The 26868-nt window shown below is 44.4% G+C and overlaps 1 protein-coding gene across 6 annotated transcripts; it reads left to right on the top strand.

Annotated features, from left to right (window-relative positions):
- The first annotated feature begins 61 nt into the window (after positions 1-61).
- Positions 62-20477, top strand: eif4h (eukaryotic translation initiation factor 4h). Of its 6 annotated transcripts, none has more exons than XM_078167427.1 (8): positions 62-217; positions 10283-10476; positions 10697-10761; positions 12371-12467; positions 13993-14073; positions 14755-14925; positions 17144-17259; positions 19783-20477. In XM_078167427.1, the coding sequence occupies exons 1-8, from the start codon at positions 153-155 to the stop codon at positions 19786-19788; spliced, it is 795 nt and encodes a 264-aa protein (XP_078023553.1). In that variant the 5' UTR covers positions 62-152; the 3' UTR covers positions 19789-20477. The 6 variants fall into 6 exon arrangements, with proteins under 6 accessions (XP_078023553.1, XP_033487437.1, XP_078023554.1 ...); XM_033631546.2 differs by having other exon boundaries at positions 13993-14100; XM_078167428.1 differs by lacking the exon at positions 13993-14073.
- The last annotated feature ends 6391 nt before the right edge of the window (positions 20478-26868 follow it).

Below are 26868 nucleotides of genomic sequence, written 5' to 3'. Positions count from 1 at the left end.
CAGCTGTAAACAGTGCTGATCAAAGTTTTCTGATGAAATGAATAAAAAATAAAATGGCGGTGTGTCGGTGTTCCCGGTCAGGCGCTCTGTGGACTGCTAAACCCGCTCCGTGTGACGTGTAGGACCTCCTCCTCCGACACACAGCAGCAGTAATGGCGGACTACGACACCTACGATGATCGGGACCGGCCCTACGGCAGCTTCGGCGGCAGCAGAGGGTGAGTCTCCGCCCCGCACCGCGGCATTGCCCGGTGGCTCAAACACAAACCGCGGCTGGACCGTCGCCGTGTTTCCCGCTGCTGTCCGCCCCGAGCCTCGGCGCAGGGTGACCAGGCCGCGGAGCTCGTCCCGCCCGGCGCTTGCTGAGCGGGACGGAGAGGAGCGAGCGAAGGCCCGGGACAGCAGCTGGGAAACACCGCGGTCCCGGAGCTAACAGGCTAACTGTTAGCAGGAGGCTAGCGCCACTGTCCGATCCATGTGGTGGGGCTCAGCCCGGAGCTCCGCGGTGAAATAACGGTTATCTGTGACGATGAGACGGCCCCGGGGAGAGGGGAGAGGCCGGTGGAGCGGGACAGGAGGCCGCAGCAGGTGGAGGTGGTGGCGGAGCTGCAGCTGCAGGCTGCCCGCATGGCTGCATCATGTGTCCGCAGCTGCAGATACATCCACGTAGTTAGCAAACATGACGCTGGATGTCGATCAGGACTATTGGTTATTGATCAGTAATGGTGTGTGTGGCTGACATCAGATCAGGCTGCTCTGCTGTTTTACCTGTTTTCAGCTGAAGCAGAATGTGATGTGTTTTTTCAGGGTGTCTGCAGCTGCTGTGGGAACTCTGGCTTCACCCACACTCACTTTAATTATTCACAAACACACACGAGTTGTGATCAATAACCTGAAACAGATTCACTGACCTGCAGGGATCAAACTATCAGTGTTGTATCAACGATCGATCATTGAATGATTTGTTAAACAGCAGGAAGCTGTAAAACTTGTTTATGGTGATGTCATCAGATTTGTCCAAAACCCAAATATCCAGTCTGTTGATTAACAACAGGAAAGATCACGATCATCAATATGTTATTGTTTCTAGTCTATATTTGGCCCTTTATGAAGTAAACACATTAATTAAATAGATTAATCTCTGTTTATCAGGTGACATGAAAATATATCGAGGGTGTCACAGAGTTTAATAATTATGAGACATTATAGTATTAAAATGTCTGTCATAAGGAAACACAAATAAGTGTTAAACATGAAATAAAACCTGAAGTCTGAGGCTGAACTGTACGAGTGTTCCCAACGATATCTGTAAATATGTGACGTCCAGTTTATTCAATGTCCCAAACTGGTCGTCAGCCGCCGTCATCACAGACAATGTTTTATTAATATAGAGACTTGTTTTGAAAAACAAATGATGTGTTAATTTGTAATCTGTAAACATGCAACACTTTCCACAAATACCGAAAAAACAAACAATACAGCAAATACACAAAATAATTACAAAAATAAATAAAATTATTTAGTGTGTGTAAAATATAAACACACAAGTGCAAGGAAAATTTACTCACTTTTTATTATCAATTTATTCAGTTTTATTGAATATTATAATCCATAATATTCCTCATTGTTATTAGTTGTCCGTATTCTTGACACTTTTATTGATATTTTCATGTTATGCTCATGTTTTATTTCTATATTCTATTTAACAAAAGAGTATGGAGATAAATTTGTCTCAGTGTGAACTGTGTGAGATCAACAGTCCTTCCACAAATACCAAAAGAAAAATATTTTTAAATATTTTGCAAGTACAAAACAAATCTGTAAATACACAAACACATCCCAAAAATAAAAAAAGAAAATTATAAAGTGTGCGTAAAATGAAAATCTGCAGCCGTAGAACTGAGATTGAAAAATAAAAGCTGTATTTACAGAGACCTAAGTTGTAAATGTCAGGAAAATATTCACAAACATTTTTATTTGTTTGTAAATTAATTAAATGTATTTACACATAAATTTTCATTCATTCATTCATTCATCTTCTAACCGCTTCATCCTCTTGAGGGTCACGGGGGGGCGGAGCCTATCCCAGCTGACACTGGGTGAGAGGCAGGGTTCACCCTGGACAGGTCACCAGACTATCACAGGACTGACACATAGAGACAAACAAGCATTCACACTCACATTCACATGTATGGACAACTTAGAGTCACCAATTAACCTGCATGTCTTTGGACTGTGGGAGGAAGCTGGAGTGCCCGGAGAGAACCCACGCTGACACGGGGAGAACATGTCAGAGCACCTGGAGGAAACCCACGCTGACACAGGGAGAACATGTCAGAGCACCTGGAGGAAACCCACGCTGACACAGGGAGAACATGTCGGAGCACCTGGAGGAAACCCACGCTGACACAGGGAGAACATGTCGGAGCACCTGGAGGAAACCCACGCTGACACAGGGAGAACATGTCGGAGCACCTGGAGGAAACCCACGCTGACACAGGGAGAACATGTCGGAGCACCTGGAGGAAACCCACGCTGACACAGGGAGAACATGTCGGAGCACCTGGAGGAAACCCACGCTGACACAGGGAGAACATGTCGGAGCACCTGGAGGAAACCCACGCTGACACAGGGAGAACATGTCGGAGCACCTGGAGGAAACCCACGCTGACACAGGGAGAACATGTCGGAGCACCTGGAGGAAACCCACGCTGACACAGGGAGAACATGTCGGAGCACCTGGAGGAAACCCACGCTGACACAGGGAGAACATGTCGGAGCACCTGGAGGAAACCCACGCTGACACAGGGAGAACATGTCGGAGCACCTGGAGGAAACCCACGCTGACACAGGGAGAACATGTCGGAGCACCTGGAGGAAACCCACGCTGACACAGGGAGAACATGTCAGAGCACCTGGAGGAAACCCACGCTGACACAGGGAGAACATGTCAGAGCACCTGGAGGAAACCCACGCTGACACGGGGAGAACATGTCGGAGCACCTGGAGGAAACCCACGCTGACACAGGGAGAACATGTCAGAGCACCTGGAGGAAACCCACGCTGACACAGGGAGAACATGTCAGAGCACCTGGAGGAAACCCACGCTGACACAGGGAGAACATGTCGGAGCACCTGGAGGAAACCCACGCTGACACAGGGAGAACATGTCAGAGCACCTGGAGGAAACCCACTCTGACACAGGGAGAACATGTCAGAGCACCTGGAGGAAACCCACGCTGACACAGGGAGAACATGTCAGAGCACCTGGAGGAAACCCACTCTGACACAGGGAGAACATGTCAGAGAATCTGGAGGAAACCCACTCTGACACAGGGAGAACATGTCAGAGCACCTGGAGGAAACCCACGCTGACACAGGGAGAACATGTCAGAGCACCTGGAGGAAACCCACGCTGACACAGGGAGAACATGTCAGAGCACCTGGAGGAAACCCACGCTGACACAGGGAGAACATGTCAGAGCACCTGGAGGAAACCCACTCTGACACAGGGAGAACATGTCAGAGAATCTGGAGGAAACCCACTCTGACACAGGGAGAACATGTCAGAGCACCTGGAGGAAACCCACGCTGACACAGGGAGAACATGTCAGAGCACCTGGAGGAAACCCACGCTGACACAGGGAGAACATGCAAACTCTACACAGAAGGGCTCCCACGCCTGGGATCGAACCGGCAACCCTCTTGCTCCACCGTGCTGCCCCACATAAATTTTAATTTGTGTAATTAGTGTATATCTATTTTATATTTGCAAACATTTTTTTGAGGTTTATATTTCTATGATTCAAACAGAGCTGTGATTAAATCCAGTGGTGGAAAGTAAAAAACATTTACTCAACTAATTAAGTATGAATCTGAGGTACTTTTACTTTACTTGAGTATTTTAATCTTATGCCACTTTCTACTTTTACTCCACTGCAGTTCTTTGACAGAAAACACTTTTACAAACATCTGCAAATACAGAAAAGCATCTGAAACAATTAGTTGATTGATTTGGAAACTAAACTTAAAATAGCTTATTAAATTAAATTTAATTAATTAAATTAGATTTTGGTTTATTAAGTTGATCAAAACATTTTCACATTGAGTACTTTTGCTTTTAATACTTGAATACATTCTCCTGATTTGTTCTTTGCTGCAGTCACATTTTCAAAGCAGGTCTTTCACTGGAGTATTTTCACAGTGTGGTATTAGTATTAGTAGTATAAGTACAGTGAAGGATCCGAATACTTCCTGCAGCACCGACTGAATAATATTCTGAACAGAGACGATTCTTTTCATTATTGATCGATCTGCTGATTATTGAACGGTTTGGTTTCTTAGCTGTTAAAGGTTAATGAAGGTGATGTCTGCACATATCTTGTTTTGTCTGACCCATCAGTCCAAAGATACTTTTACGTTCATCCATGACGAGTCAGAGGCCTGAACTGGAGAAGATTTGGCTTTTTGTTTTTGTCATTTCAGATATTGAAACTTATTTGTACACAACCAAAGCAGATGTTTCAGCTCAGGTCACAACATGGCTGACAGAGCGCTGCCTCCAACTGAACGTGTCTGAAACAGTCAGCATGTTTTTCAGACCTGTTACTGATCCTCATGAACCTGTGACAGGTGAACAATTGCAGCTCAGGAGTAAAATCAGACGTCTTTCTAACTTTTAAGTCACATTTAAAAAGAAACTGTAAAAAGGTCAATTCAAAATGTTTAGAAATCACACGTCTACAGGGGCCGCCAATATGGAACGCCGAATGGACCCAAACGTCTAATTCGACATCCGTCTTAAGACATCAAATTTGTACCTCAGAAGACGACAGAAAATGGCGTGTTAAAACGTCAATTTTTAAAGTCTTAAGATGTTTGGTCCGTTGCTATTGGTTGGCATCAACATACCCACCCCCTTTTGACGTAAGGCTTCCATGCTCCACCCCCTTTTGACGTAAGGCTTCCATGCTCCACCCCCTTTTGACGTAAAGCTTCCATGCTCCACCCCCTTTTGATGTAAGGCTTCCATGCTCCACCCCCTTTTGACGTAAAGCTTCCATGCTCCACCCCCTTTTGACGTAAGGCTTCCATGCTCCACCCCCTTTTGACGTAAGGCTTCCATGCTCCACCCCCTTTTGACGTAAAGCTTCCATGCTCCACCCCCTTTTGACGTAAGGCTTCCATGCTCCACCCCCTTTTGACGTAAGGCTTCCATGCTCCACCCCCTTTTGATGTAAGGCTTCCATGCTCCACCCCCTTTTGACGTAAAGCTTCCATGCTCCACCCCCTTTTGACGTAAAGCTTCCATGCTCCACCCCCTTTTGACGTAAAGCTTCCATGCTCCACCCCCTTTTGATGTAAGGCTTCCATGCTCCACCCCCTTTTGACGTAAAGCTTCCATGCTCCACCCCCTTTTGACGTAAGGCTTCCATGCTCCACACTCTTTTGACGTAAGGCTTCCATGCTCCACCCCCTTTTGACGTAAGGCTTCCATGCTCCACCCCCTTTTGACGTAAGGCTCCATGCTCCACTCCCTTTTGACATAAGGCTCCATGCTCCACCCCCTTTTGACGTAAGGCTTCCATGCTCCACACCCTTTTGACGTAAGGCTTCCATGCTCCACCCCCTTTTGATGTAAGGCTCCATGCTCCACACTCTTTTGACGTAAGGCTTCCATGCTCCACCCCCTTTTGATGTAAGGCTCCATGCTCCACACTCTTTTGACGTAAGGCTTCCATGCTCCACACCCTTTTGACGTAAGGCTTCCATGCTCCACACCCTTTTGACGTAAGGCTTCCATGCTCCACCCCCTTTTGATGTAAGGCTCCATGCTCCACACTCTTTTGACGTAAGGCTTCCATGCTCCACCCCCTTTTGACGTAAGGCTCCATGCTCCACACTCTTTTGACGTAAGGCTTCCATGCTCCACCCCCTTTTGACGTAAGGCTTCCATGCTCCACCCCCTTTTGGCGTAAAGCTTCCATGCTCCACACTCTTTTGACGTAAGGCTCCATGCTCCACACTCTTTTGACGTAAGGCTTCCATGCTCCACACTCTTTTGACGTAAGGCTTCCATGCTCCACCCCCTTTTGACGTAAGGCTTCCATGCTCCACCCCCTTTTGACGTAAGGCTTCCATGCTCCACTCCCTTTTGACATAAGGCTCCATGCTCCACCCCCTTTTGACGTAAGGCTTCCATGCTCCACACCCTTTTGACGTAAGGCTTCCATGCTCCACCCCCTTTTGATGTAAGGCTCCATGCTCCACACTCTTTTGACGTAAGGCTTCCATGCTCCACCCCCTTTTGATGTAAGGCTCCATGCTCCACACTCTTTTGACGTAAGGCTTCCATGCTCCACACCCTTTTGACGTAAGGCTTCCATGCTCCACACCCTTTTGACGTAAGGCTTCCATGCTCCACCCCCTTTTGATGTAAGGCTCCATGCTCCACACTCTTTTGACGTAAGGCTTCCATGCTCCACCCCCTTTTGACGTAAGGCTCCATGCTCCACACTCTTTTGACGTAAGGCTTCCATGCTCCACCCCCTTTTGACGTAAGGCTTCCATGCTCCACCCCCTTTTGGCGTAAAGCTTCCATGCTCCACACTCTTTTGACGTAAGGCTCCATGCTCCACACTCTTTTGACGTAAGGCTTCCATGCTCCACACTCTTTTGACGTAAGGCTCCATGCTCCACACTCTTTTGGCGTAAGGCTCCATGCTCCACACTCTTTTGACGTAAGGCTTCCATGCTCCACACTCTTTTGACGTAAGGCTTCCATGCTCCACCCCCTTTTGACGTAAGGCTTCCATGCTCCACACTCTTTTGACGTAAGGCTTCCATGCTCCACACTCTTTTGATGTAAGGCTTCCATGCTCCACCCCCTATTGACGTAAGGCTTCCATGCTCCACACTCTTTTGATGTAAGGCTTCCATGCTCCACCCCCTATTGACGTAAGGCTTCCATGCTCCACCCCCTTTTGACGTAAGGCTTCCATGCTCCACACTCTTTTGACGTAAGGCTTCCATGCTCCACACTCTTTTGACGTAAGGCTTCCATGCTCCACACTCTTTTGACGTAAGGCTTCCATGCTCCACACTCTTTTGACGTAGCGGCTGCGTTGGGCTGTACGTATGCCTTCGTTGTGGTCATGTGGTCTCTTGGTAGAGGGCACGTTTTGCCTACGTACCTGTGACGTGTCTTATGATCAGTATTTGGGACAGTCCATTTCTATGAAGCGGGTGTGCTGGTAATTTTGAACTCTGGTGGCTGAGGAGAAGCTAATGGGAGGATGATGCTGGCAGAGTGAACTGTTACTGTCACTGTAGCCTAAACGTTGATAAATAGGCCTAATATTATTTCTTATCAACCTCAGTTCAAAGGCTGCAAGGTAGGTTGACAGGGAATTGTTTTCTCCGTTGCAAAGATTCTTGTATTTAGGCCCTCAGAAATAGACGAAGTGTTAGTACCTAGGGATGAGCAAACGATCAAATTTCATTAATCTATCATCAAAAAAATTAACGATCAGTTATTGATTAATTGACAACAAAAACACAAGAGTGCTGTGCAGACTGTCGCTGCAAGAGAGCGCAGCTGTCCCAGTTTTGAGCTTCAGCCCCTCAGGCCAAAGAGGAAGAATGGCGCGCATGTGCAGTTCACCCCTGGGTGTTTACAACCGTTGCCAGCCAGAGTTACAGGCTTCAGTTTTCAGCAAAACCTCCGTATGTCAATGGCGTAGTGTTTTCAGAGGCCTCAAGGGAAGCCGCCGGAGAGCGATGAGAGCCTCCGTCTGTCTATGATTTTCTGCCTGGTATAGGTCCGGCGGGGGGGGGAACACTACTGAATTACTGTGTAACGAGCTGGTCACAGGCCGACAGCTGCCGAACCACAGCGGGCTGAAACCACTGGAGTCATTACAGTCAGGCGCAACCCTAAAAACCAAAGCTCCTCCATCACGTTAAAGATGATCAGATTTTAAGTTGAGACGACTTCATGCTAGGGCTGCTCGATTAATCAAATTTGAATCTAGATTACGATTAGGGCTTCCAACGATTATGAAAACAAAATAATTGCCATAAAACGATTATGCACTTCTTGTCAGTTTACTCGGAAGCAGCGCATGCGCAATACTGCCCCCTCCCCTCCTCTCCTCTATTCACTCCAAGAGCCAGTCACGTAGCTGAACTACGAATAACGTGAGGGGCAGGTGATCGCCGAAGATTTCAAAAACAGCGTGCGGAAAATGGCAGAGCAGGAGAGGTTGGTTTGTTTGTGTGTGTGTGTGTGTGTGTGTGTGTGTGCCATGCATAATACAGAGAGCAGAGGAGAATTGTAAACACGCGACCATGTAGAGACAGAAATGACATGCCGTCGTATAAACAATATAAGTCATCACGTGCGCGGCATAGGGGTGTAAACCACCAGCTTCATCACGATACGATATTATATTGATTTGTTTGAATGGCGATAGGATGTTTGCCAATATCACAAAGTCTGTCACGATATGATTTTGATTCGATTCGATTCAGGAGCCTGCGATCGATATGACACGATATCATATGTCCATCTAACGCAATCATTTACATCAACTCACAAAAACAACTAGAATATGATTTGACCATTTTATTTCTGCGCTCTGTTTGTTGTTTGAGCGGAGGCACGCTTGCCCAGAAATGGTGACGCAGACGTGCTATGTGAATTTCAAAATGAATGTTTATCTTTAAGATGACGATATGGATCGATGTTTTCATTTCGCATCGATATAATCGGATCGTTAATCAATGAATCGATGCATCGTTACACCCCTAGTAAATAACAAATTCAAGCACTTGAATAGGCCGTTTATTCTTTATTACACTGAATTAGACACATTTTGTTGGTCAGTCATTAAAACGGGAGCAAGTTTTACACACATCACACGTGTGCATCCCAGTGACGATGCTTTAAAGATTTATCGTTCAGGCCAAGTTCCGTCTTTCTGCTTTGTAAAATATTTTAGATCAAACACATTTGTTTTCCTCACACTGACTTCACAGTCTCAAACAAACTCACACAATGTTTGGTGTCAAAAGATAAAACCCTCCACGTCCACACTCTCAAATGAACTCAGACTGTATAAATGTGTCCTCGTCCTGTTCTCATGACTTTCAAAGAAATATAATTCTGTGTTCTCAGGGACAGAAGAAGAAACAAAGCAGTTAATCAGTCTCCACATTAGAAATGAGTAGGGATAGACCGATATGGATTTTTTAAGGCCGATGCCGATACCGATTTTTGTCCATCACCCTTAGCCGATGACCGATTATGGACTGCCGATTTTCTTGAGCCGATATTTGGGGCCGATGCTGCTTTTGCTCCCTCAATTTACATCAAAAAAATGACACAATGATAATAAATATTACAGGTCTCAAGTTTAAAATAAGAAACATTTATTGAACAGTAAAAAATACTAAAACAAGATGGAAAGTTGAGGTAGAACAGGTAGAATATTATTATTATTATTATTATACATTCAAATAAAAAAGAGTTCAGTGCTCTTAAATCTTCCAGTAATGTCTTTATAAAATAAACAAATATTTAAGCTGAAGCATAAATAAAACAACAACTACTGTACACAGTAGGATTCAACAGCTTTGTTCAACTTAACCACATACTTTCAGATGAAAAAAAATGCCAGGGAAAAATAAATCCGTGAACCCACGCGCGTATCGGCCGATGCCGATACAAGTAAAAAACTCAAATATCGGCCCGATATATCAGCTGGCCGATGTATCGGTCTATCCTTAGAAATTAGTCTCCACAGTAAAAAGAGGAACGAGGAGGGACGGGAGTTAGAGCCCAGATTAATGAATGAAGTTCATCTATGGATGAGTGAACTGTGAACAAGTTAATGACTGTGATGACGCTGCACTGTCACTCTTATCTGACTTATTCCAGTTTATTTTTCATTGAACTCATTTTAATTCATATTTGAATATTTCTTGCTCCTCTTATCCTGAGAGACACGACAGCGGCGCAAGCAAAGCGTCTGTCAGTATCCACGGTTACATCAGCTTCCTTCCTCCTGTAGCGTGGCGAGGGTGTCCCATAGTTTGGCTTCTCTTTTAGACACTTAATCAGGAGTGCCCTCCACAGCTGCCAGTTTAACTTGACTTAGAGTGACACTCGGTAGTGAAGTGGTAGTGGGCAGGGACTGGTTTGGGATTGGGCCCTGGAGTCCGAGGTGTTATCTACGCTGTGTATCAGTGTCCCATGATGCTCTCTGTCTCCTCCCCCTCAGGCCCCGTGGAGGTGGCGGTGGCGGCTCCGGAGGCCCCCGGAGGCAGAAAGAGCTGCCGACAGAGCCGCCGTTCACGGCGTATGTGGGAAACCTGCCGTTCAACACGGTGCAGGGCGACATCGACATCATCTTCAAAGAGCTCAACATCCGCAGCATCCGATTGGTCCGAGACAAAGACACAGACAAGTTCAAAGGTCAGCAGCCCATTGGAGGACGTCCCACTGTGTCTCTTCACTGTGTCTCCTCACTGTGTCTCTTCACTGTGTCTCTTCACTGTGTGTCCTCACTGTGTCTCCTCACTGTGTCTCTTCATTGTGTGTTCTCACTGTGTGTCCTCACTGTGTGTCCTCACTGTGTGTCCTCACTGTGTGTCCTCACTGTGTGTCCTCACTGTGTCCTATCTGTCTCTTTCAGGGTTTTGTTATGTGGAGTTTGAAGATTTGGAGTCTCTAAAAGAAGCGTTGACGTATGACGGAGCTGTGAGTATCTGAGTCTTCACTACTTCTGTGACGGCGGTAGCTGTGGTTCTAGACTTTCCATTTTTGGGTTGTCACTCAGTCCGTACGTACGTCTTATTCTCATGTGCGTGGTCTCTAAGTGAAGTTCTTCAAATTTGTCACAAACATCCACTTTGAGTGAAGGATGAACTGATTAGAATTTGGTGGTCAAAGATCACTGTGACCTTTTGTTTGTCTAAGTTTTGTGAACGCAATATCTAAAAAAAATCCATGAGAGAATTTCTCCAATTTGCATATGCAAATATGCAAACTGTTTCCTTTGAGTTAACAATGAACTAGGGTTGTCAAAAGTATAGATACTCTGAAAAGTATCGATACTCAAACGCTGTATCCGGATACAATACTAATTTACAAAAGTATCAGTACTAACAGTGCACGCCACCTCAGCGCCTGTCGGGTGCATGTGACGGGTCCGACGGACACGCGCTATGCAGGCAGCGTCTGGCAGGCACAGAGCCCTCGCTGCAACCCGGCTTGTTGTCGTCGCTGTGCATGCATGCGCACATTTCTGTTGCTGTAATATGGCCAGCACGGCTGCAGGAGGATCAGAGCAGCCAGTTTGGGTCAAAAATGATAAAGGAAAAAGCGCTCTTTGGTAATATTTAGTGAAGTGAACACAGCACGCTGCAGACGGCAGGTACAGCCCCTCCCCTCACTAGCAGCTGAGCAGCTGGTGTCGCCAGCATCAAACTAAAATATAACTTGTAACGTTAATGTGGGAGCTAAGCAGAAAACTTTATCAGTCATGCCCGTCTGTAACATTAACAGACAGTGTTAGTTTAACAGGACAACACAATTATGTGCGTCTGAAAGTTACGTTAACTGTAAAGTCACAGATTGAAGCTGAAAAAACGTTTGGTTTCTCCCGTAACCCCTGGTTCTCTGATCACACAGTGAGGTAGAAACAGGAGCATCCTGAGCCTAAACTACCAACTCTATTTGATCAGCAACGAAAATATGGTGCCAATTCACCAGAAGCACAGAAAATAAACAGGGCTGTAGATAAATACATTTGTATGGACAGATCTTGTTTCTGGTTGTTATTTATTTTGGGGGGATTTTTTGTTGTTATCATTGATGTTACTGTTCTGATCTTTATTTAAAAAATGACATGCCTCTTAATTTTTTGCTGCTGTATCAAAAATGGTATCGAGTATTGAATATTTTCCTGGGTATCGATATCGAGTTTGAAATTTTAGTATCGTGACAACCCTACAATGAACTGTTTAGAAATGGTGGTCAAAGGTCACTGTGATCCTGTTTTGTTTCATTTTGTGAACACGATCTCTCAAGAATGCCACCAGGCAAGTTGTGACCTTGGATCTGTCTTATGCACATGAATGCAATATCAAGAACGTCATTAGCGCAATTCCTATTGTCATGAACACGGTATCTACAGAACAAGTGAAGTTCTTCTAATTTGGCACAAAAGTTCACTTTGAGCAAAGGAGGAACTGATTAGATCGTGGTGGTCAAAGGTCACTGTGACCTTGTGTTTGTCTCATTTTGTGAACATGATTTCTCAAGAACATCATGACTGTGAGTGCTGTGTGACCTCTGCCCCCTGCAGCTTTTAGATCAGAGGTCACTGAGGGTGGACATCGCAGAGGGACGGAGACAAGAGCGAGGAGGAGGAGGCTTCGGCTTCAGAAAAGATGATGCCAGAGGTAGGAACTCCAAAAACACAGCAACAGGAAGTAGGTCACTAACCTGGTGCCTGTGTCAGAGAGCAGTTTCAACAAACTAGTCTTACCCTGAACTCTGAGTCCAACCCTGAAGTCTTAGTCTGACTGTGAACTCTGAGTCTGACCCTGAACTCTGACTTTAACCCTGAACTCTGAGTCCGACCCTGAACTCTGACTTTAACCCTGAACTCTGAGTCCGACCCTGAACTCTGAGTCCGACCCTGAACTCTGAGTCCGACCCTGACCTCTGACTTTAACCCTGAACTCTGAGTCCAACCCTGAACTCTGAGTCCGACCCTGAACTCTGAGTCCAACCCTGAACTCTGACTTTAACCCTGAACTCTGAGTCCAACCCTGAACTCTGACTTTAACCCTGAACTCTGAGTCCAACCCTGAACTCTGAGTCCGACCCTGAACTCTGAGTCCAACCCTGAACTCTGACTTTAACCCTGAACTCTGAGTCCAACCCTGAACTCTGAGTCCGACCCTGAACTCTGAGTCCAACCCTGAACTCTGACTTTAACCCTGAACTCTGAGTCCGACCCTGAACTCTGAGTCCGACTGCGCGCGTGTGTGTGTGTGTTTCAGTGTAACTGACGTTATGTTGTTTCTCCTCCAAGTCTGAATGCACCACACGGTTTACATCATACATTTGATTTAAATAAAGTTTGATTGATTGGATCTATAAACGTAGCTGTTGGTGTTTGACTTGGAGGAGGAGGAGGACTCTTATCTTTCACTTTCCATCCTGTCATCTCCTCATCCTCACCTGCACCTCCCTCTGTCTGTAGCTGCTCCTCACACGCAGAGAGGTAACACTCACCTCCTTCTCTCTAACGTCTGCTCTCTGATTGGCTGATGGACCACTAACAAGCTCCGCCTCTTCAGTGCTGTTCTTCCAGCTCCTTCCAGAAGGAGACGCCGCCTCGCCCTCCTCTGTTTCCTCCTCTCTCCTCTGTTCCTCCCCCTATTCCTCTTTTTCTCCTCCCCTCTCTCTCTCTCTGCTTTTCCTCTCTTCTTCTCCTCTTTCTTCTGTCTTCTTTTTTCCTCCCTTCTCCTCTTCTTCGTTTACCTCCTCTCCTCCTCCCTTTCCTTCTCCTCCTCTCTTTTTCTCCTCCCATCTCTTTCCTCCTCTATCCTCTCTCTATTCCCTCTCCTTCCTCCTCTCCCCTCTTTCCTCCTCCACCTCCTCCCCTCTTTCTTCCCCATCACCTCTCCTTCCTCCTCCTTTCCTCTGCTCCTCCCCATTTCTCTTTTTCTCCTACCCTCTCTCTTCTCTGCTTTTCTTCTCTTCCTCTCCTCCTCCTCCTCTTTCCTTCTCCTCCTCTCTTTTCTCCTCCCCTCTCCCTCCTCCTCCCTCTCTCCTTCTTCACCTCCTCTTCCTGTCCTCTTCTCCTCCCCCTCTCTCTACCCCTCCTCCTCCTCCTCCCCCCCTTCTCCCCCTCCCCCCTCTCTCCTCCCCCCTCCCCCCTCTCTGTCGGTGTTAAACTCCCCCTGTCCTCTGCAGGACGAGGAGGTCCTCGAGGAGCGTCCAGAGGAGGACGGGACAGCCGTGAGGACTTCGAACATCAAGGAGGAGGAGGAGGAGGTGCGGTCAGAGAGTTCAGCAGCTCAGGTTGGACAGCAGCAGATCCCAGCCGACCAATCAGACGGCAGGACAGTGTCCCAGAGTCTAATGTTAATAACGGTCCTGTAGGTGGCGCCGTTTGTTAAACAATCACCTGAACCAGCGCAGTTAAAGTACAGTGATTGGTTGTCGTTACACTGCGGCGCCACCTGCAGGTGAACCTTCTTCAGAGTTAATGAGGAGTACGACGTCCTTTAAATCTGATGATGTGTTTCAGTGTTGTGTTCAGGGCCATCGAAATATTTCAGTAAATATCGCATCAGTTTGTAGGACGGACAAAATATTTAAAATGTCTATGTTACGTATCGATCCAGGACGTCCAATCACAGTGAGGCGTCCAGGTAAGAGCTTAGACGGCTTGTTAGCCTCCACCTCGTTAGCTAAAACAAACCAGACTGACACTAAAGCACAATAGAAACTCATGCTTAGCTAATGTTAGGCACTGTTGACCTTTGACCCCATAGCCTGGCTCCACCTCCTGAAGCTGCTGGACCACAACCTGTTTGTTTGTTCCCATCATGCCTTTCACCTCAGCCATCTCATACTCACAGGTCACCTTACAGGTTCCAGGCGCTGCAGGACACCTGACGGCGTCTGTCTGTCGACTCACCTGTCAGTCTGTCCGCCTGTCTGTCTGTGCAGGTTATAGAGATGACGACTACATTGGAGGGCGGAGTCGAGGCGGTGGTGGTGGCAGCGGTCGCCCCGGTGAAAGAAGGGGAGGAGGTGGAGGACCCGGAGGTGCAGGACAGGGTCGATACAGAGAGGGAGCCCCCCGTGGAGGAACGACAGACTTCAGGGAACCATCTGAAGGTGAAGCAACTTCTTGTCCGTCAGTCAGAGTTTGAGGCATTAATTTATACATTCATGACGTTATTCTGTTGTATAATTCATGTTTGTTTAGTCGTCATGTAAATCTAAAATCAGCACTATCATTACATACTATTCATGTGATTCTTGATTTAGTGATTTTGTCACGTGATTGTTAGATCAGTGATTTAGTCAGGTGGTTTTTTAAATCTGCGATTTGGCCTGGTGATTCCTAAATCAGTGATTTATTCATGTGGATTTTAAATAGATGATTCTTAGATCAGTGATTTAGTCACAAGATTCTTAGATCGGTGATTTAGTCACAAGATTCTTAGATCAGTGATTTAGTCACATGATTCTTAGATCGGTGATTTAGTCACATGGATCTTAGATCAGTGATTTAGTCATATGGTTCTTAGATCGATGATTTAGTCACATGATTCTTAGATCAGTGATTTAGTCACATGGATCTTAGGTCAGTGATTTAGTCACACGGTTCTTAGATCGGTGATTTAGTCACGTGATTCTTAGATCGGTGATTTAGTCACATGGTTCTTAGGTCAGTGATTTAGTCACATGGTTCTTAGATCGGTGATTTAGTCACACGGTTCTTAGATCGGTGATTTAGTCACGTGATTCTTAGATCGGTGATTTAGTCACGTGATTCTTAGATCGGTGATTTAGTCACACGGTTCTTAGATCGGTGATTTAGTCACACGGTTCTTAGATCGGTGATTTAGTCACGTGATTCTTAGATCGGTGATTTAGTCACGTGATTCTTAGATCGGTGATTTAGTCACACGGTTCTTAGATCGGTGATTTAGTCACACGGTTCTTAGATCGGTGATTTAGTCACATGATTCTTAGATCGGTGATTTAGTCACATGATTCTTAGATCAGTGATTTAGTCACATGGATCTTAGATCGGTGATTTAGTCACACGGTTCTTAGATCGGTGATTTAGTCACGTGATTCTTAGAGCGGTGATTTAGTCACGTGATTCTTAGATCGGTGATTTAGTCACACGGTTCTTAGATCGGTGATTTAGTCACGTGATTCTTAGATCGGTGATTTAGTCACGTGATTCTTAGATCGGTGATTTAGTCACACGGTTCTTAGATCGGTGATTTAGTCACACGGTTCTTAGATCGGTGATTTAGTCACGTGATTCTTAGATCGGTGATTTAGTCACGTGATTCTTAGATCGGTGATTTAGTCACACGGTTCTTAGATCGGTGATTTAGTCACACGGTTCTTAGATCGGTGATTTAGTCACGTGATTCTTAGATCGGTGATTTAGTCACGTGATTCTTAGATCGGTGATTTAGTCACGTGATTCTTAGATCGGTGATTTAGTCACACGATTCTTACATCAGTGATTTAGTCACATGGTTCTTAGATCAGTGATTTAGTCACGTGATTCTTAGATCAGTGATTTAGTCACGTGATTCTTAGATCGGTGATTTAGTCACGTGATTCTTAGATCGGTGATTTAGTCACGTGATTCTTAGATCGGTGATTTAGTCACACGATTCTTAGATCAGTGATTTAGTCACATGGTTCTTAGATCAGTGATTTAGTCACATGGTTCTTAGATCGGTGATTTAGTCACATGATTCTTAGATCGGTGATTTAGTCACGTGATTCTTAGATCGGTGATTTAGTCACGTGATTCTTAGATCGGTGATTTAGTCACGTGATTCTTAGATCAGTGATTTAGTCACATGGTTCTTAGATCAGTGATTTGGTCACATGGTTCTTAGATCGGTGATTTAGTCACATGATTCTTAGATCGGTGATTTAGTCACATGGATCTCAAATCAGTGATTTGGTCAGGTGATTGTTAAATCACAAAGGCAATTGCTAATTTGATGTTTAGGGCGAAAGATTGTTAAATTAGTGAATAAATCACGCAATTCTTTAATCTGTAATTGATTCACCTGATTTTTGAATCTGATTTAGTCCAGTTAATTTTTAAATTAGTGATTTCGTCAAGTGAACATGAAATCACAAATTTAATCTGGCGATTCTTAAAAAAAAATTGGTGATTTTGTTGGGTGAATCTTAAAACAGTGATTAGTGACTCTTGATTTTTATTTTTATTTATTTTTTATTTTTGTAAGTCAGCTCAGTTGTTGACAGTCAGGGCTCTTTGGCTAACATGACGACTTTAATCCTTTCAGTGGGTAAAGACTTCTTTTGTTTGTTTGTTTGTTTACAGAGGAGCGTGCACAGCGGCCTCGGCTGCAGCTGAAGCCTCGGACCGTAACTGAGCCGCTCAACCAGGTCGCCAACCCAAACTCTGCCATCTTCGGCGGAGCCAGGCCGCGAGAGGAGGTGATCCCCAGAGACAAACCTTAAGAGACTGAAGGCCATGAGGGCCAGAGGGAGGGGGGAGGGGGGGAGGGAGGAGGGGGGAGGGATTAGGGAGGAGAGGGGGGGGGGCGGGGGGCGGGGGGGGGGGGGGGGGGTGAACAGATAGAGAACTTTAACAAAGATAAAGAAACACCAACGGGATGAGTTTAAACGCCACAGTTAGCATTCCTTCCTGACAGACAGCGAGTGGACGCCGCCCTCCTCTTCTTCCCCTTCTTCTTCTTCTTCTTCTTGTTCTTTTTCTTCTTCCTCTTCTTCCGCCTCTTCTTCTTCTTCCTGTTTGAGTTCAGTTTGAGCAGAATATTTATTCTTAGTCGGAATAAAGACGAACACACTCTGACACTGACGAATAATAACCCTGTAAACACAAACACAACGAGCAGCTTGTGAATGCATGTCCGAACTTTGGGTTTCTCTGCCCCCCCCCCCCTCCCCCGCCCCCCAACATGTCAGCTTACTGTGATGTCATAGCTGCTTTGTCCTGTTGCCCCGCCCCCTGCTCCTCTGCCGCCAGGTCAAAGATCGCACGCCATTTACCCCAAGAGAAAGAGGCCCAGAGCTCAAAACCTGTCAAGTCATTTTGTTTGTGTTTTGTAGTCATCCAGCTGAAGCCACGCCCCCTCACCCTGATTGGTTAAATTGGACAAACTTTTTTTTTCGTTCTGTCTTTGTCATTGCTCGTTGCTTTGGTGACTCATCAGTCAGATTTTACAGCTTTTGATCAAAAGTCACGTTTCATATTTTTGCCCCGCTTTGTGTTTGTCGGTTTTATTCTGCATGTCCTTGTGTGTGGGCGGGGTTTCATCTGCGTTAGGACAGATTTACAGCTCTCTACAAGCTCCGCCCCCCACCAATACCTGCAGCACCTGATGGAAAAGTTTTTAAAGATAAAAAAACGCTGATGTTGAGATTTCTGTTCCCATGATGCACTGCTGCTCGACGCCTCCGTAGGTGAAAACTGCGTTCACTACGTTCAGGTCACGTGAAGAAAAAGGGAAAAAGTGATTTCCTAACAGAAAACTGACTCTGCTGGAAACGATTTATTGTCGATAATCAAACATTGACCAAAAACACAAACAACAGAATCTGTTTTTATCGTTTGTGCTCCTGGAAACAGAAACAAACTACAATCAGGGAATTGTGTCCCACAACCTGAACACAACACAAGAGGGGCGTGGCCTACAGTTAAGGCTCCTCTGATTGGTTGTCTCGGGCCAAAGCAGAGTATGTTACATGTTTCCTGATGATGCGATGGCGCATTTGTCGTTTTCCCACCCAATCAGATTTAAACATAAGACAATATCTCTGATTGGTCCGTTGATCCACACTGAAAACTTCACCTGAACTGGAGCTCCTTCTTTTCTTTTTCTCTTTCATCTCTGACTTCATTGTCTGTCTTACTCTATAAACTACTTTTTTAAAAAATGTTTCTACGATGAAGACAAATGTTTGACAACCGAACAGAAATTAAAAAATCTAAGAAAGAAAAATTAGCAAAGGAAAAAGAAAATAGGGGATAAAATGGTACTTTTCCTTTTCATCCGTTTCCTTTTTCTTCCTTCTTCTTTAAACTACTGATTTTATCTGTACGATGAAGACAAGTGTTCGACGACTGAACAGAAATGCTGAGAAAAAAAATTGGGTTCATGGAAGCAAAGAAGAAATGATCAAAAAACAAGGGAAAAAGAAAACAGTAAAAAATGTTATCTTCCATCCCTGATATTATTTTGTTTCTTCTTCTTTCAATTAATGTTTTTGTCTCTTTTACGATAAAGGTAAGTGTTTGGCGACCAAACAGAAATTCAAAATAATTTAGGAAAGAAAATCATGCATGGAAGGAAAGAAGAGTAAATACTAATTTAACAAGAAAAAAAGAAAAATCAGGCAAAAATGGTTCTTTTTCTCTTCATTGTAGAGACAAAAACAAGAGTTTAAAGAAGAAGAAAGAAGATGAAATCAGGGATGAAGACAAGTGTTTGATGACCGAACAGAAATTCATAAAACATTTAGGAAAGAAAATCAGGGTTCATGGGAGGAAAGAAGAAACAGGGACAAAGAAAACAGGGAACCAGCATTTCTTTCTTACATTTTTTCTTTTTTATTCTGAAATAACTTTTTGATCTCTTTTCTTTGCCCTTTTTTCCATTCTTATATTTCTGATCTCACTAACAGATGGTGGCGCTAACACTTTAGAAACACATTTTAAAGACAACACATGAAAGAAGTGAAGAAACCAGAAATAAAGAAAAGAAAGAAAAACATTTCATTTTCTTTTCTGTGTGTTTCCCCATCCCGATAGAAAAACAGTGTTCATGGAAGGAAGGAATGAAAGAATGTGGCAGAATAAGTCATAAAATATTAAACGACAAGTCATAGAAATGTTTTCTTTTTCCCTGTTATCCTTAATTTTATTTTTCCCTCCCTTTTGCTCCCTTTTTTCTTCATCTCCCCCCCTTGTTCCTCTTCCTCTGTCTTTGATTGCAGCACTGACTCATTTAACTCAGCAGCCCCATACACCCCCTGCCCCCCTCCCCGACCAGAAGGTGGCGCTAACACGTCGTCACCAGCAGGACAGAAGAAGTTTAAAGGTGTTTCGTGCTGTTGTTGTTGTTTCAGTGTACGTCTCTTGAAGCCGACCCCCACCGATAAAGTTTTGTAAAAAAAAAAAAATAAAAATAAAAAATTGATAGAGTCCAAACGATTAGATCGAGCTTCGGTTTGTAGTTAAAACATATTATTTTATTTTTTATTTTTTTTTTTTTGCATTCCTTAATTTTCCTGTCTCGAAGCTGCTGCCACAGACGGAGGCGGAGACAGCAGACGTGGTCCAGGTGAATGTTTTCAGGTGCGTGTGGATCAGGCTGGATATCAGGTGAACAGGATTTAACCCTTCACTCGGTGGTCGGTTTCCGTCTGCGTCGCTTTGACAAAGTTTGTGTCGCTGATGAAACACTTTGTTTGTTCTCCCTGACATTTGCTTTACTGTATCATAGAATAAAAAACGGCTGTTTAACTTTTTCTTTTTGTTCATTTTTTTTCCTACACTGTTTATGGCAATAAAACTCTCATCACCGTACTTCAACTAGAATGTGTTTAATTTCAGGGTGGTGGGGGGGTCGAGTCAAGTCGGTTTGATTTTTATTTTTTCTTCCAAATGAAAAAATAAAGAATAAAGCTTGTTCTGTTTCTGCCTCTCTGTCTGTGTCGAACAAACTTTATGTCTCCTTCAGTATTTAACGTCACTGAATAACTCTGAGAAATGTTCGCTGACAGAACCACAACAAAGAGCTTTTTGTTTAGTTCTTTAAATCACATTTATTCCCTTCTGACAATCACATCTCTGTCCTTAAAGCTCCCCCCCGATTCATGTTCTCATAACAAACAGAACCCCCAGATTATTACAGAACAGATTATATTATTATTATTATTATTATTATTATATTATTATTAGTAGTAGATACCTTGAAAACGTTTGAATAATGGTTAACGTGTTTAAGTTTATGCACAAGAAAGGCAGGAGCTTAAAGCACTATCGCGACAGGAAACGCAGTGATGACGTGATTAAAGCCAACCACTTTTCGTGACACTATCATGACAGGAAATGCAGCAACAATGTGATTAAAGACAACCACTTGTCGTGACACTATCGTGACAGGAAATGCAGCAACAATGTGATTAAAGACAACCACTTGTCGTGGCACTATCGCGACAGGAAACGCAGTGATGACGTGATTAAAGACAACCATTTTAAGTGGCACTATCCCGACAGGAAACGCAGCGACATTTCAGGACAAACAACCAGTTTTAGTGGCGCTATCCGGACAGGAAACACAGCAACGTCGTGATTAAAAAAACTTTGCATGGCACTATCCCGACAGGAAACACAGCGACGACGTGATTAACGCAGCGATGGCATGATCAAAAACCACCACTTTTGTGGCACTAGCCCCACAGGAAACGCAGCGACGACATGATTAACGCAGCGACGACATGATTAACGCAGCGACGACGTGATATAAAACAACCACTTTCCATGGCACCATCTTGACAGGAAACAGCGATGTTATCGCTAAACTGGTTTTTATTGGTGTTGAACAGTGGTCTGCAGTTCGGCAGGTATCTTTCCTCGGTATCACACCATCCACCCTCTCCTCCACCTCCTGATGACAGTCAGCCCTGATACTACAGCACATCAAGATGACCCATATGAAACATACAAATGTAATGTGTCGGTAGTTTGCAGAAACGTACAACATGTTCTTCTGGAGACGGGCAGATTTAAAACCTTATTCTAGTGTTTGTCCACATGGTGGCGTCAGGATCATTTAATGATCAGTGTCTGCACAAAATGTTGAATTTAACGTTCCAGTTGAACATCTGAGCTGCTGGTGATAGTCAACCTCACTGATCGGACTTTTGTTGTTGAAGAAGCTCTGACTGTGAACAAAGTTTATAATTTTAGTTTTAAAGAATTCAAATAAGTTTTCAAGGTAAAATATGAAATATTAAGTGTTCAGATGTATTTCACACTTTATTTACTCTCCTGTGAGTCCTCATGATGACGTTACATTTTGTGTCTTCTGCTCCCAAAACTTCATTCTGCTTCACTCATACCCGTTGTCCATCATTTGTGCACACTTTCTGTCCCATCCAATGGTAGTGAGACCACAATACACTGATCCATGTAAAAACAAGATGGCCGCCAGCTCAACCGAGTCAGTCTGCAACTGATCCCATGACAAAAGTGGACAAAGCCCAAAACCTGATCATAGTTTATGGTTCAAAAGTTTTTTGGGTAATATTTATTATTGTATCTTGTGAAGACATTAGAACTTTAGTATTGTCTGGTTTGAGGACGTTGGGACTTTATTGTCGTCTCGTCTGAGGACGTTGGGACTTTATTGTCGTCTGGTTTGAGGACGTTGGGACTTTATTATCGTCTGGTTTGAGGACGTTGGGACTTTATTATCGTCTCGTCTGAGGACGTTGGGACTTTATTATTGTCTCGTCTGAGGACGTTGGGACTTTATTGTCGTCTGGTTTGAGGACGTTGGGACTTTATTATCGTCTTGTTTGAGGACGTTGGGACTTTATTGTCGTCTGGTTTGAGGACGTTGGGACTTTATTGTCGTCTCGTCTGAGGACGTTGGGACTTTATTGTCGTCTGGTTTGAGGACGTTGGGACTTTATTATCGTCTGGTTTGAGGACGTTGGGACTTTATTATCGTCTCGTCTGAGGACGTTGGGACTTTATTATTGTCTCGTCTGAGGACGTTGGGACTTTAGTATTGTCTGGTTTGAGGACGTTGGGACTTTATTATCGTCTTGTTTGAGGACGTTGGGACTTTATTATCGTCTTGTTTGAGGACGTTGGGACTTTAGTATCGTCTTGTTTGAGGACGTTGGGACTTTAGTATCGTCTTGTTTGAGGACGTTGGGACTTTATTATCGTCTTGTTTGAGGACGTTGGGACTTTAGTATCGTCTTGTTTGAGGACGTTGGGACTTTAGTATCGTCTTGTTTGAGGACGTTGGGACTTTATTATCGTCTGGTTTGAGGACGTTGGGACTTTATTATCGTCTTGTTTGAGGACGTTGGGACTTTATTATCGTCTTGTTTGAGGACGTTGGGACTTTAGTATCGTCTTGTTTGAGGACGTTGGGACTTTATTATTGTCTGGTTTGAGGACGTTGGGACTTTATTGTCGTCTGGTTTGAGGACGTTGGGACTTTATTGTCGTCTCGTCTGAGGACGTTGGGACTTTATTGTCGTCTGGTTTGAGGACGTTGGGACTTTATTATCGTCTGGTTTGAGGACGTTGGGACTTTATTATCGTCTCGTCTGAGGACGTTGGGACTTTATTATTGTCTCGTCTGAGGACGTTGGGACTTTAGTATTGTCTGGTTTGAGGACGTTGGGACTTTATTATCGTCTTGTTTGAGGACGTTGGGACTTTATTATCGTCTTGTTTGAGGACGTTGGGACTTTAGTATCGTCTTGTTTGAGGACGTTGGGACTTTAGTATCGTCTTGTTTGAGGACGTTGGGACTTTATTATCGTCTTGTTTGAGGACGTTGGGACTTTATTGTCGTCTGGTTTGAGGACGTTGGGACTTTATTGTCGTCTCGTCTGAGGACGTTGGGACTTTATTGTCGTCTGGTTTGAGGACGTTGGGACTTTATTATCGTCTGGTTTGAGGACGTTGGGACTTTATTATCGTCTCGTCTGAGGACGTTGGGACTTTATTATTGTCTCGTCTGAGGACGTTGGGACTTTAGTATTGTCTGGTTTGAGGACGTTGGGACTTTATTATCGTCTTGTTTGAGGACGTTGGGACTTTATTATCGTCTTGTTTGAGGACGTTGGGACTTTAGTATCGTCTTGTTTGAGGACGTTGGGACTTTAGTATCGTCTTGTTTGAGGACGTTGGGACTTTATTATCGTCTTGTTTGAGGACGTTGGGACTTTAGTATCGTCTTGTTTGAGGACGTTGGGACTTTAGTATCGTCTTGTTTGAGGACGTTGGGACTTTATTATCGTCTGGTTTGAGGACGTTGGGACTTTATTATCGTCTTGTTTGAGGACGTTGGGACTTTATTATCGTCTTGTTTGAGGACGTTGGGACTTTAGTATCGTCTTGTTTGAGGACGTTGGGACTTTATTATTGTCTGGTTTGAGGACGTTGGGACTTTATTATCATCTGGTTTGAGGACGTTGGGACTTTAGTATTGTCTGGTTTGAGGACGTTGGGACTTTATTATCGTCTTGTTTGAGGACGTTGGGACTTTATTATCGTCTGGTTTGAGGACGTTGGGACTTTAGTATCGTCTTGTTTGAGGACGTTGGGACTTTATTATCGTCTGGTTTGAGGACGTTGGGACTTTATTATCGTCTGGTTTGAGGACGTTGGGACTTTAGTATTGTCTGGTTTGAGGACGTTGGGACTTTATTATCGTCTGGTTTGAGGACGTTGGGACTTTATTATCGTCTGGTTTGAGGACGTTGGGACTTTATTATCGTCTGGTTTGAGGACGTTGGGACTTTATTATCGTCTGGTTTGAGGACGTTGGGACTTTAGTATTGTCTCGTCTGAGGACGTTGGGACTTTATTATCGTCTGGTTTGAGGACGTTGGGACTTTATTATCGTCTTGTTTGAGGACGTTGGGACTTTAGTATCGTCTTGTTTGAGGACGTTGGGACTTTATTATCGTCTGGTTTGAGGACGTTGGGACTTTATTATCGTCTCGTCTGAGGACGTTGGGACTTTAGTATCATCTCGTCTGAGGACGTTGGGACTTTATTATCGTCTCGTCTGAGGACGTTGGGACTTTAGTATTGTCTGGTTTGAGGACGTTGGGACTTTATTATCGTCTTGTTTGAGGACGTTGGGACTTTATTATCGTCTTGTTTGAGGACGTTGGGACTTTATTATCGTCTTGTTTGAGGACGTTGGGACTTTATTATCGTCTTGTTTGAGGACGTTGGGACTTTATTATCGTCTTGTTTGAGGACGTTGGGACTTTATTATCGTCTCGTTTGAGGACGTTGGGACTTTATTGTCGTCTCGTCTGAGGACGTTGGGACTTTATTGTCGTCTCGTCTGAGGACGTTGGGACTTTATTGTCGTCTGGTTTGAGGACGTTGGGACTTTATTATCGTCTGGTTTGAGGACGTTGGGACTTTATTATCGTCTCGTCTGAGGACGTTGGGACTTTATTATTGTCTCGTCTGAGGACGTTGGGACTTTAGTATTGTCTGGTTTGAGGACGTTGGGACTTTAGTATTGTCTGGTTTGAGGACGTTGGGACTTTATTATCGTCTCGTCTGAGGACGTTGGGACTTTATTATTGTCTGGTTTGAGGACGTTGGGACTTTATTATCGTCTTGTTTGAGGACGTTGGGACTTTAGTATTGTCTGGTTTGAGGACGTTGGGACTTTATTATCGTCTTGTTTGAGGACGTTGGGACTTTAGTATCGTCTTGTTTGAGGACGTTGGGACTTTATTATCGTCTTGTTTGAGGACGTTGGGACTTTATTATCGTCTCGTCTGAGGACGTTGGGACTTTATTATTGTCTCGTCTGAGGACGTTGGGACTTTAGTATTGTCTGGTTTGAGGACGTTGAGACTTTATTATTGTCTCGTCTGAGGACGTTGGGACTTTAGTATTGTCTGGTTTGAGGACGTTGGGACTTTATTATTGTCTCGTCTGAGGACGTTGGGACTTTAGTATTGTCTGGTTTGAGGACGTTGGGACTTTATCATCGTCTGGTTTGAGGACGTTGGGACTTTATTATCGTCTCGTTTGAGGACGTTGGGACTTTATTATCGTCTCGTTTGAGGACGTTGGGACTTTAGTATCGTCTCGTTTGAGGACGTTGGGACTTTAGTATCGTCTCGTTTGAGGACGTTGGGACTTTATTGTCGTCTCGTCTGAGGACGTTGGGACTTTATTGTCGTCTCGTCTGAGGACGTTGGGACTTTAGTATTGTCTGGTTTGAGGACGTTGGGACTTTATTATCGTCTTGTTTGAGGACGTTGGGACTTTATTATCGTCTTGTTTGAGGACGTTGGGACTTTATTATCGTCTTGTTTGAGGACGTTGGGACTTTAGTATCGTCTCGTTTGAGGACGTTGGGACTTTATTGTCGTCTCGTCTGAGGACGTTGGGACTTTATTGTCGTCTCGTCTGAGGACGTTGGGACTTTATTGTCGTCTGGTTTGAGGACGTTGGGACTTTATTATCGTCTGGTTTGAGGACGTTGGGACTTTATTATCGTCTCGTCTGAGGACGTTGGGACTTTATTATTGTCTCGTCTGAGGACGTTGGGACTTTAGTATTGTCTGGTTTGAGGACGTTGGGACTTTATTATCGTCTCGTCTGAGGACGTTGGGACTTTATTATTGTCTCGTCTGAGGACGTTGGGACTTTAGTATTGTCTGGTTTGAGGACGTTGGGACTTTATTATCGTCTTGTTTGAGGACGTTGGGACTTTAGTATCGTCTTGTTTGAGGACGTTGGGACTTTATTATCGTCTTGTTTGAGGACGTTGGGACTTTATTATCGTCTCGTCTGAGGACGTTGGGACTTTATTATTGTCTCGTCTGAGGACGTTGGGACTTTAGTATTGTCTGGTTTGAGGACGTTGAGACTTTATTATTGTCTCGTCTGAGGACGTTGGGACTTTAGTATTGTCTGGTTTGAGGACGTTGGGACTTTATTATTGTCTCGTCTGAGGACGTTGGGACTTTAGTATTGTCTGGTTTGAGGACGTTGGGACTTTATCATCGTCTGGTTTGAGGACGTTGGGACTTTATTATCGTCTCGTCTGAGGACGTTGGGACTTTATTATCGTCTCGTCTGAGGACGTTGGGACTTTAGTATTGTCTGGTTTGAGGACGTTGGGACTTTATTATCGTCTCGTTTGAGGACGTTGGGACTTTATTATCGTCTCGTTTGAGGACGTTGGGACTTTAGTATCGTCTCGTTTGAGGACGTTGGGACTTTAGTATCGTCTCGTTTGAGGACGTTGGGACTTTATTGTCGTCTCGTCTGAGGACGTTGGGACT

This window comes from Epinephelus lanceolatus, chromosome 4 (genome assembly GCF_041903045.1).
Source record: "Epinephelus lanceolatus isolate andai-2023 chromosome 4, ASM4190304v1, whole genome shotgun sequence".
NCBI lineage: Eukaryota > Metazoa > Chordata > Actinopteri > Perciformes > Serranidae > Epinephelus > Epinephelus lanceolatus.
This window is presented reverse-complemented; position numbering and strand designations above follow the sequence as displayed.

Excerpts from the sequence above, each read along its gene's own strand:
- eif4h (XM_033631545.2), top strand. The coding sequence starts at position 153 with ATGGCGGACTACGACACCTACGATGATCGGGACCGGCCCTACGGCAGC. Across the intron at positions 12,468-13,992 it reads CAGAAAAGATGATGCCAGAG|GACGAGGAGGTCCTCGAGGA; the intron begins GTAGGAACTCCA and ends TGTCCTCTGCAG. Across the intron at positions 14,926-17,143 it reads CTTCAGGGAACCATCTGAAG|AGGAGCGTGCACAGCGGCCT; the intron begins GTGAAGCAACTT and ends GTTTGTTTACAG.